General features: G+C 42.1%; 1 protein-coding gene across 1 annotated transcript; it reads right to left on the reverse strand.

The window, feature by feature from the left end:
• Positions 1 to 10,759: 10,759 nt before the first annotated feature.
• nkx6.1 (NK6 homeobox 1) lies at positions 10,760 to 13,413 on the reverse strand. The gene is made up of 3 exons (XM_062484214.1): positions 12,669 to 13,413; positions 12,273 to 12,445; positions 10,760 to 11,780 (listed from the first exon to the last, which is right to left on the reverse strand). Exons 1-3 carry the CDS (start codon positions 13,207 to 13,209, stop codon positions 11,535 to 11,537), a joined length of 960 nt encoding a protein of 319 aa, XP_062340198.1. The 5' UTR covers positions 13,210 to 13,413; the 3' UTR covers positions 10,760 to 11,534.
• Positions 13,414 to 14,486: the final 1,073 nt, after the last annotated feature.

Genomic DNA, 14,486 nt, shown 5'->3' on the forward strand with positions numbered 1-14,486 from the left:
GAAACCTCTCGTATTCTCATGAGTCAGCAGGCAGCAGTCTTATCCAGCAGAGCCATGTCGTTTGTAACACCGCTCCGAGTTCTGATCTCCCTATTGATCGATAAGTCAAAAGCAGCACTCCAACACTTCTGGAAAGCTCATTCGGCATCGGATTTTGTGGCGCTAATTACCCCTGTCCCCCCCTGTGTCTTCAATATGGACCCTCGGATTTGTGATAGAGGTTACTGTGTCCAAAAGGCATGTGTGCTGGTGTCCCTGTGTGTGTGTGTGTGTGTGTGTGTGTGTGTGTGTGTGTGTGTGTGTGTGTGTGCGTGTGTGTGTGTGTGTGTGTGTGTGTGTGTGTGTGAGAGAGAGAGAGAGAGAGAGAGAGAGAGAGAGAGAGAGAGAGAGAGAGAGAGAGAGAGAGAGAGAGAGAGAGAGAGAGAGAGAGAGAGAGAGAGAGAGAGAGAGAGAGAGAGAGAGAGAGAGACAGAGAGAGAGAGAGAGAGAGAGAGAGAGAGAGAGAGAGAGAGAGAGAGAGAGAGAGAGAGAGAGAGAGTCTGTGTGTGTGTGTGTGTGTGTGTGTGTGTGTTTACTCTGAGTCTAGAAGATACTGCAACAAAAATGGATTGATCCGTACGCATCTAATTCTATAATGGTTTGCTATAAGAATGTCTGGCTTGCTTCTCCCTGGGCCATTATCCTTACAATTTGTTTATGATTGTATTATAAATTCCTCATCTGTCCTTAAGTTGATATAGTAATCCAATTTCCAATTCTAGAAATGCAGTCCTTGCCCCATATACTTGTATTTTACTCTTTATTCTTTGTGACTGATATCTAGAGGATTCAGGAATTAAGTAGAAAGCCATACAGCTGCCTTTCATATAATGAGAACTGATACGAAACAATCTGTCCATTTTAAAAGACAAAAGAGGTTCCATGACATATACACAACATGGACCACTTTCTCATCGACAAAAAAACAACCCTACAGGAACAGTGTTGTTCATGTTTGTCTTTAATATGCTTTCGTTTCATTATTACACACGATTACATTTGACTGTACAGTTGTTGCCGTCGTGGGCCCGGGGCATGTTCACGTGTCCTCATACTTAGCGACAGGGAGCTCCTCCTGTTGAATCTGTGTGACAGAAGCCGGACGGACGGACGGGGGTCCGGGGGAGAACAAGCTTCTTTTTAACATCCTACACTGCTGTGAAACAAATTGCTACAAATTGGTATTTTTCCACTTTATGGGATTACAAAGGGGCCCCTGTGGGGCGTCTCCCTGGGCCAGAGACAGCAGCAGAAGGAGGGAAGGACACAGCGCTTTAATGAACAAAGAGGCTCAGGGAATTAGCTGCCAGCCACTGTCAGGGTCAGTTCCTCACCGACAGGCTGGAGGAGGAGCAGCCAGGGCCAGCGGAACTCCGAGGCCCGGACACCGGGTCTAACCTCTCAGTAATGCTGCTTCACCAGCATTCATGACACGGCGATTTAGACTGGAGGAGGACGTCTGTTGTAGTTACAATGGTCATCCACGTACACAAATTTGCAGGGATTCAATGTTTTCGTTGTTATTGATACAATATGCCTATAATGTTATTTTAACGATTCATTCGTTTTTACTAAGGCTTTATTTGTTTGTTTTATTTATTAATTCATTATTACTACTATTCCTACTGCTTTTGGGACAGGTAAAATATAAAAATTGTGGGCTGAGAATGCTGTGGTGTATGATCGGTGCTCGTATACCTTTGTAGTTTTTCTTTTCTGTATGTTGCTTTCTTTTAACCAGGAACACCCAACCAATATGTTATTTTGTATTCTGACCTTGCTTTTTCTACACACTGTACCTTATGAGATATGTACCATGTATGTTCATAAATAAAAACTTTAATTGCAAAAAAAATAAAATAATTGTGGGCTGAATTCTTTTTATAGACACACCTGAATAAAGAAGTCTGAAATTAGAATAAACAAGCAGAGGATCATTGTGTCCGTGTTTGATATGGAGTCCTTGGGGTTCTGCCACAAGGCTGAGAGACTTGGGCTGTGTTTGAGAACAGACAGGAGCTGTGTCTGCAGTTGTGTCTGCTGGGAGAGAGGTGAGAGACAGGCAAGACCCTGCCAGCGTGATTTATGACCTCACACACAGGAAAGGGCCCTTTTATGGACCTGATCCTCCCTGGGAAAGTTGGTATACATGATAGAAAGTTGCCAAGTCCTCGCAGATAGCCTGGGGATGGGCTGCACAACACAAGGCTCAAATTGTGCCTTGTTTTTCAGGTCAATTCACTCCCAGACTATAATGCTATTTTCCCATGCTCGCCAAGACCTTGCCGTTTGTTTAGCCATGTCCCAACTGGGTGTTAATGCCTCTTTAGTTATGTCACCCCAAACTGCTGAAGAGGTGCAAAGGTGTCTCTGCTCACTGTCATCCACTGGGATATTTCTTCAGAAACTAAAGTCTTCCTTGACTGTTATTCAGGAAGTGAAATGAAAACTTAACAATCCTGCCTTGAATGCAAGAACAAGGGTGATCTTATCACCTGATCAATGAAGACTGGCTATGTTGAATCAGGCTAGCTAGTGTGAGCTAGCAGGCTATCCTGATTCCTCTCACATACTATGAGGTAAATAGCCCAGGCCCCATTAGCCTAGATTCCTCTGAGACTATGCTAAGGACCACAGCCAAGTCCACAGTCTGTTGTTTATCTGTCTATAAGGAAGAACAATCACTATTGGTCTTTAGTAATGAAGTCATTTGGGGCGGCAGTTGATTTTCAGAAAATACACAGGCTCGATATACCTTGCTAGTCACTTCCATACCTCTTGTAGGCCCAGATGTGTGTCTAAACATACACACACATATAATCAACCAAACTACAATTCTGTTAATTTTATACAACTTCCCCTCAGGGATGAATTAAGTATGTATGTATTTAAGTGTGTGTGTGTGTGTGTATGTATTTCTCACATGACACTAGTCATTCCACAAACATAACAAAATCCTGTGAAAAGAAGCTTACAAAGAAGAAGCATATTGGTATTCAAATTGGATTGTTCTTTGTGTGTGCTGAAGCTTTCGTTGGGATTTTGTTCCTGTGACCTTGTTGTGTCCATGGGAGGCATGTGCAGGCTGGGCCGGCCTGCGCTGCGCATTGTTTGGTTTATTGACTGAGCACAGACACACCACTGCTCCTCCTCTGGGTTAAATGGGTTTTCATTTTTTATTGGAAGGCCAATGACTGAGGTGTTTTGTTGAAGCTCTTTAGAGTTTTACAGCTCGGGGCATCAATGTGTGTTTTATTGCCCCTAGTAAAATCAAACAAAATGAAAATAAAATCAAAAGACTGAGTGCAACAAGCCATGTCCATTGAGAACAAACATTTCAAGTGCATGACACAAAATACATGGTCTGGCCATTAATACTGTGGTATAACTAGAAGCTGATAGACATTTATGCCTTTGCAAACCATTATCATACGGATACCACTGAAGTACCTCAGGTAGGAACCAAACACCAAGCTTTACCTGCAGCATCGCCAACGTCCGGCCCACAGTCATTTAACCTACTATAATGTGAGGTTCTACCAGAGAGGTCACAGGCGAACCGTGTCAGACGAGGTCACCACAAGTCCACCAAGAAGAGCGAGCACGTCAGGTCAGGCCAGAACCAGAGTCCACAGCAGTGGTGATCTCACCATGACCCCTAAGAGAGACAGAGCCACACAGAGAGAGAGAGAGAGAGAGAGAGAGAGAGAGAGAGAGAGAGAGAGAGAGAGAGAGAGAGAGAGAGAGCAGTTACCCAGGCAACTGGCACAGCAGAGTGTCCTCTGTGATACCTCCTGGGCCAGGCAGTATTTCCAGTGTCTGACAGCGAGCCTGACAATAAATAACTCCATGAAAAATGAGGAGGGAGGGAGAGCACAATAACCTGATGAACTTGAGAACCTCTCATTATTGATTATGGAGATTGCTCTCCCAGTGACCTGGGTTATTATGAGTCTTAAGTATTGATTAAATACACAGAGAAAATACTTTAGCAGTTGAATCAGAGTTTGATTCGATTAGCTCCCTGGCCATGGCCTTCGATATCACCACTGTTTAAAGGGATTTCATTTTTGTGTATTTACTCTGTTGTCCGGAAATCGAATCAAGTGCCAAGCAATGTTAATTGTGGAATGACCTTGGGTGGGTCATGTGGCCTTTGACCTGTGACCCCTGGGGGCCGTCTGGAGCAGTGGTCATGGAGGGAGTCGGAGGGAGCAGAGCTGAGGGGTCAGGACTGTGCACTTAAGTCCCTTCTCCCTCCTCTGTCCTCCGTGATATGGCACGGACACATCCACTGATCAGGCATTCGGATCGATAGATTCTCCGAGTTGGACTCCATAAGTAGGTCATAAGAAGCATTTGAGATATTAGTGCGTGACAAAGTGAGGCTGCCTGGAGTTCACACTCCTGTCCCTCACTTAAGCTCTCAGCCGAGCTATAAACCTCAGGGAAAATATGACTGAATCATCCATATTTTCAATTCATTCCTTAAACGGTAACATGCATGAAAATGTTAACATCCAGTATTATATAACATACTGGTGCAGTAGCAATGGTTTAATTTGCCTCTAAGTAAAACAAGAAGAGAATAATGAGAGCATTTTTCAGTTGCAGATTTTTCAAATTTGTTGATGTGTTACAAGATGTGTACCTATGATTTTACAAACTAGCTTGACGATGTCATCGGACTTGTTATCCATACTGAACCAGGCATCTTGGGCCACAGACAAATGACATTACTAAACAAGTTGGCAAAAACCCAAACCAACCGACTGGATCTAGATGGATCCATCTTGGACTGAGGCACACAATAAACCTTGTCTTCACTCTGAATCCCTGCCTAATATTAATGCTGTTCCTCCAAACACACTGAAAGTCACAGGGAGGCTTGTCAGTGGCCACGTGTCACCAGGAGACTGGGGAGACTGGGGGGGGGGGGGGGGGGGGGGGGGTGTAATGGGGGGACAGGCCCCAGCAGAGACACCCCTGAAGCACATTTGGGTAAATACAGCGGGTCATTTCCTGTTTATCATGTGATACATTCGGGGTTGGGGGCGGCCGGCGACTGAGGGAGGGACATTATATGTATCATTCACAGGCTGCATTTGTCAAAACAGGGATCTATGTGGAGGCTAATGATCCGCATGAAATTAATGACTCCATAAAAAAGAGGAATCAACGGCTCGCACAACCATGACAAGATCCTGTGACTTTGATAAACCGTTAAATGACAGATCATCATAATCACGGGTGTTTCATCAGGACACGCACTCCCCACCCACACCCCCACCCCACCCACCAAGAAATATTCACTTTTACAGTCGACAGTCTGAATGACACTTGCTGCTACCGAGGGCATACGCTCTGGGAAGCCCCAGTAACCGATGGTTACCCCCGCTGTCCTGACAGGAAGAAACACAGCAAGTCGCACGAGGTATTCATAACAATGATAGCTTCGACAGGAAATGGCTCGATCATCACGCAACCCCCGTCATCTTCCCCTGCACACGAAAAACAATCCCCAGATTAAACCCTCAATCCATCCGCCTACGACTGCAACCCACACCTGGACAGTGCGCTCCTCCTCTCGGCCCCACACACTTCATATCCCCATCAGTGAATGAAGGGAATGCCGTATAGCTCTGCTTTAATTCAATTAAAGGCATAACCCATTCTGAATGCACTTTATCACCTTTTTACTGCCTCCTTAATTCATGACACTGCAACACTCTGTGGGGGCAATAACTCCACCTTGTGAGCGAGGGCCTCGCATCCTGCCATGCGATCCAGACCCAAATGAATGTATAATCAGGCTTTGATTTCCGTGGCAGGCCAGGGCTCCTCAGACAGCCAGGGCACCATCTATTACTTCACTGCCATCTTCTTAAGTGTTTGCACCCCAGCCTGACCCTGACACTTTATCTGTTGGTTTTTATTTTCAGAGTGCATGCTGTCCATATGTTACTCTAATAGTTGCTATAATTCTTGAGCAATGCGTCTTGTGTTTTATTGGTCTTGAGTATAAAAAGAAAGGGGAAGAATGCATTTTAATAAAACCCCTTAGCAATACACTAATGGGCTGACACTGAGGTATTTGCATAGAGATGAATTACGCTGGGCCGCCTTGACGTGACTTTTAAAATATGATTGAGGAGGTTATTATTGCTGCACTATGATAGGTGTTAACAGGTTATTTTAGCACCGCTAGTGCTAATAAAATTCGGAACAAAAGACTTGGGCGACGGGGGCAGGTTTTTTCACAGCCGAGTCTACTGAAGGTGCTCATTTTGTCATTACTTAGCCTAGCCATACCCCTGCCCCCCACCCCCTCCAGAGCGGAAGAAATGACACAAAGTCTTTGCCCAAGCAGCGACTGTCTGTGCAAAGCCCTTTCAACAAGGCCATAAGAAACTTCAGCCTCCTCATCAATCACAGTGGCTGGCGCTTTTTTCTTCTTTTTTTCCCTTTTTTTTAACAGGAGACAACATTGATAACAGCAGTGGGAAACAAACAGAAAATCTGTGTCCAGATTATTCAGTAGATAAACATGGCCTACATAGTTTACTCGTCTCCGAGGAGTGAATTCCCGATGAGCGTGTTTACTAACAACTCTGTTCCTGCAGGTGTATTTTCTGATGAGCCAAGACCATTAGAATCCTACTGTCAGAAGGAAAGAGGTGAGACATCATTAGAGGAGATTATCTCGGAATAAATAGGCTACGTCTGCCTCCCACCCAGGCGGCCTCCAAACAGAGTCAGAAGAGAACCTAGGAGATAACCCTTCTGATCTTATCTGATCAATCACATACTGCACACGGACAAACACGGCAGTCTCTGTGCAGTCACTCTCTCCCTACCCCAACAGGTGAGCTCTCAGAAACACCTGCACTAAAGCTCACAAGCCTCAGGATTTTGTTAATAATCGACTTAGACTGTCATTAATTTGCTCACGCAGACAGAGCAATTAACGTAAACTTTATTTCCATACCCAATGGGCCGGTGATTACAGCAGGCAGTGAACAGTGTAAGCGCCGCCGCGAGAATGAATGACATTCTTTTTCGAACCGGGATGGATTCAGAGCTGCGAGGTCACACAATGTTTCCAGTCGAGCAGAAAACGAGACGTAAAGGGGAGAGAAAACAAACGCGCCCCAGCGCCCAGGAGAGATCAGGCTGGTGTTGCTGTCTTGACGGGTGTCTCTGGCTGTGTGGCCTGCTTGGTTTTCATAATAGGGGATCCCAAGGCGCTCCTTATCAGTAGCCTCCAAACAGGGGGAGCCGGAGATAAGAGCCGCAGTCGAAACGAGGGACACAATTCATGCTGTGGGATCCACAGACCCCAGTGACACATGTTCTTGTGTGTAATCTCTAGTAGTACATGGTCAACCGAGAGCCTGTCAATAGGTTCTGTGCAAAGATAGGGTGAGGCCAATACATTAGTCACGCCAGTTAATGGCAAATGACATATGGAAAATCAACAGGCGTGCACGTGAAAATAAAGAGGGGTAAACCCGTGCTGCGTCAGTTCTTTTATGGGATCTGTTTATATTTCAACCTGAATTCGAGGATCCGGGACAACCATGCCTTTCGTGCAAAGTGAGAAATGAACTCAACTAATTCTTGAGCGAAACATTGTACGATGGTGAAAAGTCTGTATGGAATTGTGTGGTGTTTTAAGACGAGGCGGATGTGGAGGAGAGTCATCATAGACACGGGGCATTTATTTATCCACTAATTAACCTCTTCTCCAAAACATTTATACTGTATAAGGTGGATGTGGAGAGACAGCAGCATCTGGGCAGATGCAGCAGGATGGCAGAGGCTGGCAGAGTGGCAGAGGCTGGCATGGCTCCTTGTTGTCAGAGAGTAGGCAGGCTGGCTGAGCAGTCAGTTGGCAGATGCCCTTGCCACTCCCTGAGGAAAAGTACCCATGTTCACCACACCTGCATGGCACAGAAGCATTGTTCATCATAGCTGGAACACACGGAAGCAGGTTTTGCCCACCTGGAGAGAACAGGACACGCATTGGAGGTCGTCACCTCATAACTAAATCATTCAGAACAACAATATCTGAAAAGTTACTGAAACATGCAACCAATAATAATGTATTGTGTAGTATAAAGTAACGATGCAGCAGTCTAATCGTGGTGAAAATGTAACGCACAATGTTGCACACATCTCTTGGTTTTCTTTTCATGAAAACTCATTTTAGCTATAAAACAATTTGGCCGCATCTGTATTTAATTTTCTCGTTTAAAACCCATTTGAGAAGGTAGAAGGAACAAAGCCCATGCTGGGAGCTTTTGACTGACTGATATTATAGAACAGGTATTAAAAAGAAATCGAATAGCTGCAGCAGGCAGAATGACAAGAAGCATACACTGCACTGACCCCAGTGGCAATGTTTGATGCCAGATACATAGAGCAGCCCGTCTCCTCAACACCGCTAACATGACATCAACTCACACCGCCCCCCCATCTCAAACACTCACATCAAGAGCGGCCGAAGCAATAGGTCTATGTGTAATGATAAAGTGTCTAGTCACATCTTAACCACTTTATTCACGGTGGTCACCAGTTTAGGTCTTCTCTGAGCTCTCGGGTCGATCCTCGTGCCTTACACATTGCCTTGAATGCGATTCACTATAATGTGATAGCTTGAAGGAACGAATGTCAGTTTGGAGCTTGATAAATTCATTCTCATTGGCAGTGTGAACAAACAACAGCAAAGGCTTAAGCGACATTTACTCTGTCCTTATTATACAGTATAAAAATATGTAAATAATATCACTCTTTGAAACCATTTTAAGAGAAATTTTGTTAGAAAAAACTGACATGACTAGACATAAAGGGCTTTAGGATTTGGATACCCAAGAGCTGAAATATGTGTATTATATTCAGCTATACCAGCAATGCTTTCAACTGAACCTGCATACAGCAGGCCGGAGGGAATTTAAAATAATCATTTTAAATAGCCCTTTATCAAGCCTAAAATCAATCTCTAATTGAAATCCTTCCATTTCCGTCTTGTTTTAATGTTAGTCTCTTTTTTTTATTCAGCCCTTGTGGTAAGATACTCGAAATCCCCTAGACTGCGGCTGTTTCCGGAGAACGAATCGCGCGATACTTAAAGGCTAGGCTGGTTATAAACTATCAGACACATCTTCCAGATGTCAACATATCCCCGTCAGGTATATCAGTCTTAAACATCTTAAAGAATGAACAATATAATGTATACTAACATGAATAATAAAAATTATTATTGGCCTATGCCTTTTTCTCGTCTTATGTCATAGCATAGCCTATTAAGTCTGCATCAAGACAAGTGCATTCCTGCGGGCTACAAGTCGTATGCTGGTTTCACATAGGCTAATAATGATAGCCTTGATCCTGTAGGATAATAAATAGTGGGCACAAATAAGAAAAACTATTTGAAAATTCCTATTGGCAATGTCTGATCACATGGAGCAAAACGTTAATATGAAAAATAATTAATTTATAAAAAATGTATAGTTTCTTATTTCTCGCTCGGCTGTGTCAGTGTTAGGCAACTTCTTATTTTGCTCTTGTAAGCTTCTTATCCTCTGGCCCTGTACTTTTTATAGTCATTCTTTTTTTCCATTATAAATGCACAGTAAACCTAAACGTTTTTTTTTATTTTACTTACAACCTATAGCCTATTATTAGCCCTATGCTTAAAAAAAATCACTAACGCAGTTGAAGCCTTCAAGCCAATAAATCTAAATCCGCCATTTAGCAACAGCTGGGTTTGTGAAGTACTGTAGAAGGTCGCATCTCCACATCTGATAAATTAAATATTTACTAGAGCTGGAAGCAGATCGGTTGAGCGATTTCCAATTTCAAAAGAACATGCTGATGTAGGCTCTCATACGAACCTGTCTAGACACACTACGAACTGAATTTCTGGATTCCACGTCAGATAGGTTAATTACGTTTTTAGATAGCCTAACGTTTTAAAATCAGAAATATTTGGCCAATTTTATTCCAGAATTTATTGCGGAGGAATAAGTTATCTCTGAGATTATAATAATGATCAGATTAAGTCAAGGGACAAACTTCATATTTTCTCTGTCAGTTCTGTTCAGTATTCCATTTAACATTCTGGTTACATTTACTGGTCTTGCAAGCAGTAAATGCAGCAGGCTGTAGGCTTGTAACATTTGAGAACGCTTAAATATATATGGAGTCTCATAGTTTCCATTAACCACAGTCTTCAAATAGCAATAATAATAAAGGATTAGGCTTTTAGTATATTAAGTGTTATACCTACCATAATAAGGGAAATGTGTATTATTTATTTCAAATAATGAAATCATTCTAATACTTTTTATTATAAATAATAATTATTGTTATTACTAGTGTTAGTTTTTTTGTTGATAATATTACAGTTATTGTTTTTTGTTGACAGTTGTAGCCCATCTAAGTAAGATAGCAAGATCAGACTCATGAATACACTGCTAGCGGTCAACTAAGCAAGCTTAAAGAACAAGATATCTTACTTTTTCTAGGGTATCAAAATATAAGGCTGTGGAGAAATCTATTTCACTGAAGAAGAAGAAGATTTACATTTATAGTTGCGGCCCAAATAGTTCGTGTAAAGATAGGCCTGTACTATAAATATCAGCACAACATAATTTGTATTAATTTAGGGAATTAAGTCACATTCACGCATTTCACTTTTTATTAAATAAAAGTGCATTATACATGACCCTGCCATACACAATTATGCAGGATTCGGTCACTATTACGAACTTAAACATTATATAAATTAAGTAAAGTTGTGTTTGTGTGAGTGTACGTGTGTATGTGTGTGTGTGTGTGAGGGGTCCAATGAGAGACAAATGTTATGCATTATTAGGCCTATAACATAAGTGTCAAAACCAGTTTCTATATACAGGTAAATTATTAGGCTAATTAAAAAATGTAAGTAAAAATTAACATTAAAAAGGCCTAGGCATTTTTACTGATCCATTGATTTGGTTTAGCTTGCTGCTTGGTTTAGCAAGTTTTCAATGTAGGTCTAATTGTTGGCAATCACACACAACTATGAATGGATCGAAGTTACTGTGAAATGCAATTTAAGGATATAAAAAAACGAAAACGAAACCAGGTTATGCATTTGCAAATGAATGTCAGGGCTTTGGGTCAGGTGTCAAACAAACTAAGAAACTCAGCAGTGCTTTCTATACAAAACAGTTTTTTTTTACACATAAATTATTCACAGTAATATAATTTCTATTGAATACAACTCACGTTTCTATTTACATGTAAGTACCATCTTCTCAATGTTGAAACTTCTATAAATCGCAGTCTTTGTTTTGGCCACTGTTCCACGCTATAAAACTGCATCTATTCCTGGCAAGAGTCCTCCGTCCTCGTGCAAACATACTTCAACATTTGGACCAAAAACGGCACATCTTGCACAAATTCCACGTTGCTTTTTGTAGGCTACCAGTAGTCTGTTTTCCCCTTGCCTAAGAACTTTCGTTCTCTGACGTATGAATAAGGAGCGAGGAGTTCGGTTTGTGTTTTTTCAGTAACTGTGTGATTTTCTCGTCATCTGAGTTGGGGTCCAGGGGTTTGTTATAATCATCATCGTCGTCTTCATTTTCCGAGGCCCCTTTCAGCCTCTCGGTCTCTGAATCCTGCTTCTTCTTCGCTGATGCCATCTCGGCCGCATGTCTTTTTCTCCACTTAGTTCTTCGGTTTTGAAACCATACCTAAAAAGTGAATAAGCTTTGATTAAATACTTGCTCCTTTGAATAATAGTGGTTTGTGTATTTTAAATGTAAAATATATTTTTGATACAAAAATGATTGGTTCTGGTTCGCCTGTAATGCAATAATTTGCTAAATTTATGGGCCTGTTTTTGGGGGGGCTGTGCAACACAACAGCCCACACATCAAACTACCGAGGGTTATCGTTTGATTTGACCTTAAAACTTGAGAAAAGGGTTAATCTACCGTTGGGCTATGGTCTGTTCATCACAAAAGTGTTTTTGGTAGCAATAAACAAAAATAAATGTAGGCTAGCCTAAGCAACCACATTGAATAATCTAGCTATATTTATATAGGCCTACGGTAAGAATAGATTGTTTACATACCATAAATATTCAAGATGTAATTAAGGTAATTACGCATGTGATTTAGTTTTTATACGACAGACTTGCCATGGATATCAAAATTAGGGCTATAGGCTATATTTATTCTTACCTTTACTTGGCTTTCTGTCATTCCCAACGAATAGGCAAGCCGTGCTCTTTCTGGACCAGCAAGATATTTCGTTTGTTCAAACGTCTTTTCCAGAGCAAAGATTTGCTGTCCAGAGAACGTTGGACGTGTATGTTTTCTTTTTCCATCCTTGTCAAGAAGAACAGAATTCTGGTCTGGAATAATATTTAAAAAATCAACGTTATCCAATGTTTTACTGAACATAATTGACACGTAGGCCTGCACATGATTTCCTTATTACAGCTTGCATCTCGTGGTAACACAATTAAATTCACAGTCATATTTTAATTAGTATACTGATCAGGCCTACGAAGAAACACAAAATTCAAATTTTGCTAAATTCAAAATACAATTTCCTGTTGCCAAGGTTGTACTTACGGGGGGAACACGCGAATCTGGCGTCTCTCCAGTGTGGACTTTGCATGACGCCTGGCCAAAAAATCGGAGTCCTTCCCGGTAGATCAGTTAACGGTTTCGGATAGCGGGCCACTGCCACTGCTGCAGCACTTGGGCTGAAGTAAAGTCCAGGGGGTGGCGGAGGACTTAGGCTACTAAATCGGGGCAGCCCTGACAAAATTCCGGCAGACGAGGAAGCCGCAACTGCAGCTGCAGCTCCCGCGGAAACAACTGCGGGACGACTGAGGATGTCATTTATTCCGTGAGGGGTGGCGAGAGAGAAATGGTGGAGTGATCCGAGAGATGAGAGTCCTGTGGAGGTTTTGATCCCTGGTGAGGAGACCGGGTTGCCACCGGGATTTGGCGAGGTGGCAGTAGGTGAGGTAGAAGACGTTGAAGAGAGTGGGTAGGCTGGGTACAGTTGGGTCTTCATCTCGGTCATGCTGTGCAGCGCTGCTAAAGGAGGGGTGCTCAGGAGAAAAGCGCTCTGTCGGGACCCGTCCATCTGCCCCACAGCTAACATAACCGATAACTATAATTAAATGCAGGTTTGAGCCAAAATATCCTCGACGTTTACGAGAAAGTCAGATCTTTTTGAGAAAAATTTAGACCAAACAGGAGAACAGTCTACAAGTTTCTGGTGAGCCTATATGAACACAACTCTGAATGTTCCAGTGTGCACCTGAAAAGTGCCTAGCTTATAATAAAAATGACCAGGTTGGAAACGACCAGAGCTTGGCCCAAATAAATATATCCTGCTCAAAACCACGGTTTCATCTAAAATTCACTGTCCATGTTTGAGATAAAACTCCGTATTGTCAAATATGTAACAAAAGTCACTCGAAGGCAATGTAGGCTATTTCCTATAGTCCCCCAGGTCGTTTGAGCTGATTGCTTCAAAGATGTTTGTTGAATGTTTGAAATATATGGACAAAAAAGCAGTCTACTATTTCTTTGCAACACACAGGATCTTTGAGATAATAAAACATTATCATCTCTTTCCTATGTCTATTGCCGCAAAAGTCAAAACTTTGAGAGTAAAAGACTGAAAGAGTAGGGGGTGTTTCTGTCGCGATTGGGTAACCCTGCTATGACGTAGAAAGCGTATCAAGCGCGAACGCCAACTGGATTTAAGTGTGTCCTCATTGGCTCTCCATCATAGCTTTAATTTGCACATTTAAAGAGTTGCCATCAAACTCGAACACAAAAGCACAGAATCAATAGAGTCAGTTGTGCGTATCCTTGGTCTAAGACGATTGTTTAATAAATGGCCTCGATCAGCCTTATAGAGACACGAGACCGTGGATAATAACGGAACAGATGTGAATTTTGGGGGATTTTCATGAGGTTCTCTTTCTAAAGACTTTACATGACCAAAAATATGTAGTGAAACGGAAACTGTTGTGAATAAATCATGACAAGCCTAGAGAAGGCCTGAGCTATCAAGGCCCATTTGGCCTTTTAAGGATGGACAAAAAATAAAATTGGAACATTCAAAGGCCATATGCCACATCTACACCATAACCTAAACACAGCCAAGTGTACTTCAAATACACTATAAAATGTAAATGTATGTCTATTTGGTGGCGAGGAGCATACCAGATGTGCATAAATGACTTCAGTCACATCTTGGTATTTCTACCAGAAGCATACAGTAGTGTTTTTACCCTTTCCAAAAATGTTTTGCAACATACTCACATTTTTTGAAAACCACAACCATAAATAATGAAAATATAAACAAAAACCCAAAAGCAGATAAAATTACACATGGGTGCTACTTAAAATGCATTCAACCTGATA

This window comes from Osmerus eperlanus, chromosome 18 (genome assembly GCF_963692335.1).
Source record: "Osmerus eperlanus chromosome 18, fOsmEpe2.1, whole genome shotgun sequence".
NCBI lineage: Eukaryota > Metazoa > Chordata > Actinopteri > Osmeriformes > Osmeridae > Osmerus > Osmerus eperlanus.